At 35.2% G+C, this 6289-nt stretch overlaps 1 protein-coding gene across 1 annotated transcript; it reads left to right on the plus strand.

The window, feature by feature from the left end:
* The first annotated feature begins 246 nt into the window (after nucleotides 1-246).
* Nucleotides 247-1187, plus strand: LOC123946050 (olfactory receptor 6C75-like). The gene is given in 2 exon segments (XM_046011124.1): nucleotides 247-949; nucleotides 952-1187. Coding segments are annotated over 2 exon segments (939 nt in total).
* The last annotated feature ends 5102 nt before the right edge of the window (nucleotides 1188-6289 follow it).

Below are 6289 nucleotides of genomic sequence, written 5' to 3' on the forward strand. Positions count from 1 at the left end.
GAATAATTAATTGATACATTACATAATAATATATCAGTCAGTTTTAATAAGTATTTTGTTTCTACATACCACAAAATCATTTCTCTCTAAAAACATAAGGCAGCAATGATTTTTTTTTAAAGTGTGTCTCTATTCCTCTGTGTGTGTGTGTGTGTGTGTGTGTTTCTTTTCTGGTGTCGTAACTTTCTTATTTTTTCATCTATTTTTCAGTTAAAACAAAGAATACCATCATAAAGAAGGAAAATAATGAGAAATCACACAACAGTGACAGAGTTTATTCTTCTCGGGTTGACAGATGACCCACAGTGGCAGGTTGTACTTTTCATATTTCTTCTTGTTACCTACATGCTCAGCGTGACTGGGAACCTGATCATTTTCACCCTCACCCTTACAAATCCTCACCTGCAGATTCCAATATATTTCTTCCTTCGAAACTTCTCATTCCTAGAAATATCATTCACATCTGTCTGCATTCCCAGATTCCTTGTCACTATCATGACGAGGGACAGAACCATTACCTACAACAGTTGTGTGACTCAGCTATTTTTCTTTATCTTCTTGGGGGTGACAGAGTTTTACCTTCTGGCTGCTATGTCCTATGACCGCTATGTGGCCATCTGCAAACCTCTACATTACATGACCATCATGAGCAGCAGAGTGTGCTTCCTTCTTGTCTTTAGCTCATGGCTTGCAGGATTCTTGGTCATCTTTCCACCAGTAATGCTGCTGCTGAAGTTGGATTTCTGTGACTCCAATATAATCAATCATTTTATCTGTGACTCTTCTCCAATTCTACAGCTTTCTTGTACAAACATTCACTTTCTAGAACTCATGGCATTTTTTTTTTTAGCGGTGGTAACACTTATGGTCACCTTAACATTAGTTATTCTCTCTTACACATACATCATCCGGACAATTCTGAGAATTCCTTCCATGAGTCAAAGGAAAAAACCTTTTCCACTTGTTCCTCCCACATGATAGTGGTCTCCCTCTCCTATGGTAGCTGTATCTTCATGTACATGAAGCCTTCCGCAAGGAAAAGGGTGACTTTAAATAAAGGAGTAGCTGTGCTTAATACCTCAGTGGCTCCTCTCCTGAATCCTTTCACATATACACTAAGAAATCAGCAGGTAAAGCAATCCTTCAAAAACATGACCCAGAGAATGGTCTTCTCTTCAAATAAATGAATGTGGTCATGCAAAAAGTAAATCCCTGAAAACAAAGTTGAATGAAGAATTCTGTCTTTCTCTACCTAAATTCTTTAAACACCTCAATTCATTCTTTCAGACAGGCATATATATATCATCAATGCCTCTTTTCCTTGTTAGCCTAAAAACCAAGTCCTAACTGGTTTTCTAAATAGGAAACAGTCAATCTCATCCTGTGTAACTGAATTTCAGATGTCAATAATCTACATTATTTCTCACATCAAAGCAAAGCTGCTTATATGTTCATAGAAAAGATACAGGTTGCTATACTATAAGAAGTTACTAAAGCCACATATAAATATATAACATATTTTATGTCAAATAAAAATATGCATCAATCAATATTTCTCAAATTTCTTCTGTATCACCAAGAAAACATTCTTAGAGATTTTATGTATTTGTCAGAAAGAAAGAGAGAGAGCACAAGCAGGAGGAACAGGAGGCAGAGGGAGAAGCAGGCTCCCTGCTGAGCAAAGAGCCTATGCAAGAGTCAATCCGAGGACCCTGGGATCACGACCTGAGCTGAAGGCAGACACTTAACCAACTAAGCCACCAAGGGGTCTCAAGAAAACATGTTTAAAGTTAAAAGCATTATTAAAATGTCTCCATGAATTTACCAATAAAATGTGATTAAAACATGTTGAAAAATTATATAGATATTTAAGACAAAATCTGCTGTCAGATTTATCTTTGCCATTTGAATGAGGTTGTATCCATTTTGTATTAGTTTTTTTTTCTTTTTTTTTTTTTCCCTTTTTATTTATTTTTTCAGCGTAAGAGTATTCATTCTTTTTGCACAACACCCAGTGCTCCATGCAAAACGTGCCCTCCCCATCACCCACCACCTGTTCCCCCAACCTCCCACCCCTGACCCTTCAAAACCCTCAGGTTGTTTTTCAGAGTCCATAGTCTCTTATGGTTCGCCTCCCCTCCCCAATGTCCATAGCCCGCTCCCCCTCCCCCAATCCCACCTCCCCCCAGCAACCCCCAGTTTGTTTTGTGAGATTAAGAGTCATTTATGGTTTGTCTCCCTCCCAATCCCATCTTGTTTCATTTATTCTTCTCCTATCCCCCTACCCCCCCATGTTGCTTCTCCATGTCCTCATATCAGGGAGATCATATGATAGTTGTCTTTCTCCGATTGACTTATTTCACTAAGCATGATACGCTCTAGATATATACACAATGGAATACTATGCAGCCATCAAAAGAAATGAAATCTTGCCATTTGCGACGACGTGGATGTATTAGTTTTTTTTAGAAAAAAAAGCTGTTTCAGTATAAAAGATGACATTTACTTTATGTTCTAAAAAATAGGTTAACTGAATTTTTCTCTGTTTCTGACAAGAATATTTGAGAAGGAAAAGAGTGGTCTATAAAAGTAAATTAAGCCATCCTAATAGATTTCATATTTATGTTCAGACTCTTCCAACTGATACCAAGATGGTCTTTTCTACTGACATGAAAATGAAAAATTCAGAATTTAGAATAGTGTGAGAGGTAAACTCCAGAGAATATCTTGGAAATGATGATACGTGAGTTTCTTATGCTTTAGTTTTCCTTTAGCAGCAAATCTACATACTGTCTCTATCTTTCTATTGCCTCTTTCACATCAGGCTCTACCTCCTTCACCCAAATCCAAGAAAATGACTCTTGTAGGTGTCAGAGAATGTAAAAAATGTGCCCAAGCCTGGTTCCTATAGTTAACGAGCCTCTTGGCTCCAAGGTATTACTAAGAAAATTGGTTGACAACAAAAGTTGTGAATCTAATTCAATACTGGGCAAGTGGATTTTACTTTGGCTTTTTGATCTCCAGCTTAGCCTGATACATACGTTGATGTAAAGAGCTCTACACAGTTTGTAAGTCCAAGATAGAAATAGCTTTTCTTATTTCTTATGGACAGACAAGAGTGTCCATGAGCACTCACTCACTTCTTACCATTGTCCTTCCATGGAATGGGTTACATTTTTTAAAAACAGATTTCACATATTACTACAAAATGAAAATTAAATGATAATTTTATTCAATTTAAATTCTTTATTGTATAATTTGTAAAGAAATGAAATTATATAGGTTTGCTTTTGTAAGAATGTTACAAGTAAGCAGAAATGCAAAAGTAAAAATTAGGAGAGTATACAAATGATATGAAAATGTTAAGTAAATAAATATATACTGTATCTATGGCATATATAATAGGTATGTAAGTAGACAGAGAGAGAGGTAAGGAGAGAGGGGAAGGAAAATAAGGGTAAGGGAAAGTTGATCCTCTTAATCGACAGAAACTTCTCTGAAGATGTTTCTAATATTCACCTTGTTAGTAGGTGTAAGTTGAAATACCATTGTAAAGTATTGTGAAATAATGAAATTTTTATTGCAAATGTGATGGTTGGGGAAATGTATCAGATATATGTTGGAGGTCATGTTTTTAGAGGCTTTCAAAAGTATTTAAATTCCTATTACTGTTCATACAAAATATTCTAAAATGTTTTCCCTTTAACAATAGGTAAAATTACATGTATGTAATGACCACACAGAGCACACCTGTGTCATAATCTTTTTAAAATTCAAATGGCAATTACTGTCACTTTCTTGTTTCATGGTTATGGAAAACATACATAGCAATTTATTTCCATTGGTGAATTATCATCTTGAAAGTAGATTCTGATAAACATAAAGTTAAATGGGAGTTTAGAATAAAAATTTCTTAATAATACTGCAAATTAGAATTTCATTGACTCAAATCCCAGGAAGCGTTCCTCAAATCCTGGAGATTACAAAATACTCCCAACAGACTATTAGTCATTTATGGACTACTGAATCTCTTGGGATCTTAATAACAAGCGATGAAAGGCTAAAGGAAAAGTTATAATCACTAAAACTTACTGATGACAAAATCTAAGAATCACACAAAAAGACGAATTTAGAAAAGCCTTCATTTTGTCTTATGTATAAAAATGTTCAGAAGGAAAAGTGAACCAAATGAACAGACAACTTAATTAGAATAGAACTGGAAGACACAGTTATTTTATACATTCCATGGAATTTCTGCCTTATCTTAACCAGGCTACCTGCACTCAGATTCTTCTAAGTATGAACAGAATAAATGCAATAATATTTTCTAAGACATTCCAATTAATTATGTTTTCTGTAAAAGGCAAACTACATATTTCTCTTCTCCAGAGGCAACATTATAACATAGGAGAGGTGGTATTTTCTAGTTCTCTATAACTACTTTTTATACTATCCATTTGCTTTCATAAATATTCAGTTATTTTTTATCTCTAACTCATGTAATACTAATGGAAACCTTTCAATACAAACTTTCAGGAATTCTGTCTTAAATCCCTGCTTAAATTGAATTCCTTAATATAGTTTAGTTTATGAGGACAGAGGCAGAAATGGGTGAAAAGGCAGAAGAGGAAGAATTGAAGAATTGAGGAAGAATTGAAGAAAGAATAACAAGGTTTGCTATAAAGAGGATTGGGGCTGGATACTCAAATGAAATTATTTACCATTTGGAATAACATGCAGAGAACATTGGACAAAGTATGGTCTTTTCTCCCATTTATGTGGCCAAACATGCTATCTGGCAAATTCTGCATGAAAAGAATCACTTATTAGAAACTATATATTAGTTAAAAACTATGTGAATAGATTTTACAGCATATTCAATTGTTTAAGGTTTTCTCCTTTTATTTACACTAAGGAGATGATTAAAAGCATTAAAGATATCATCTTAAATTCATTGATTGCATACTAAGAGATCTGATGATTTGCTGAGTTTTTAAGGAAGAATGAATACTCTGAGCTGAGAGTAATATGCAATTTGAATGAGGAAAACTTTATATCACCAACCAGGTACTAGAGTCCACAAATCTAATGGACAATGTTTTTACTAAAGAAATGAATGAATGAGTAGGTGACTGAAAGCTTGGAAGGCAGTTGGCTCTGACAATAGCAAAAATAGGCCATTCTCAGTATCATCTCTTTCTTCCCAGTTTCCTAGGATATGGTCCTTGCTGCTATTCTCCCTGTTAAAGTTTTCATTTTTGAGCATATATAAATCTATAAAAGCAGTGATATCCTGTATGCTATCTTCTTAACTGTGTGTCTGTGTATATACAGTATCCTATATTAATCTTTATGGAATCTATATTAATCTTTATGGAAAGATTTGAGAGAAGCGTGAGTACATATGTGTAATTTTATTTTTTTATTTTGTTTTATTTATTTATTTATTTATTTATTTATTTATTTATTTATTTATTTTTGAGAAAGAGAGATGTTGAGCAGGGAGGGGCAGAGGGAGAAGGAGAAAGAGATTCCCAAGCAGGCTCCATGCCCAACACAAAACCTGACAGGGGCTCAATCCCACGATCCCAAGACCACGACACTAGCCAAAATCAAGAGCCAGATGCCCCACCATCTGAGCCACCCAGGTGCCCTCTCGTGTGTACTTTTGAGATGACCTGAAGGTTTCAATACAGTGAACCTTTAGTTTCTTAATAAGGAAAGGAATCATTCATCTGTATATACTGTGAGTCAAAACTGACTCTGCTGTAATAAACACATAAATAATCTTCTTATCCCATGTGTAAATCTAATGTTAAAAATTATAATTCTCAGGAGAACTCTCCTACACTGTTTGTGGGAATGCAACCTGGTGCAACCTTTCTGGAAAACAGCTTGGAGGTTCCTCAAAAAGGTGAAAATAGAGCTAAACTATGACCCAGCAAATGCACTACCAGATATTTACCCTAAAGATACAAACATAGGGGTCCAAAGGGGCACATGCACCCGAATGTTTACAGCAGCAATGTCCCCAATAGACAAACTATGCAAAGAACTGAAATGTCCATCAACAGATGAATGGATAAAGAAGAGGTGGTATATATATACAATGGAATACTATGCAGCCATCAAAAGAAATGAAATCTTGCCTTTTGCAATGACGTGGATGGAACTAGAGGGTATTATGCTTAGTGAAATAAGCCAATCAGAGAAAGATAACTACCATATGATCTCCCTGATATGAGGAAGTGGAGATGCAACGTGGGGGGTTTGGGGAGTAGGAAAAGAA

This window comes from Meles meles, chromosome 7 (assembly GCF_922984935.1).
Source record: "Meles meles chromosome 7, mMelMel3.1 paternal haplotype, whole genome shotgun sequence".
Lineage (NCBI taxonomy): Eukaryota > Metazoa > Chordata > Mammalia > Carnivora > Mustelidae > Meles > Meles meles.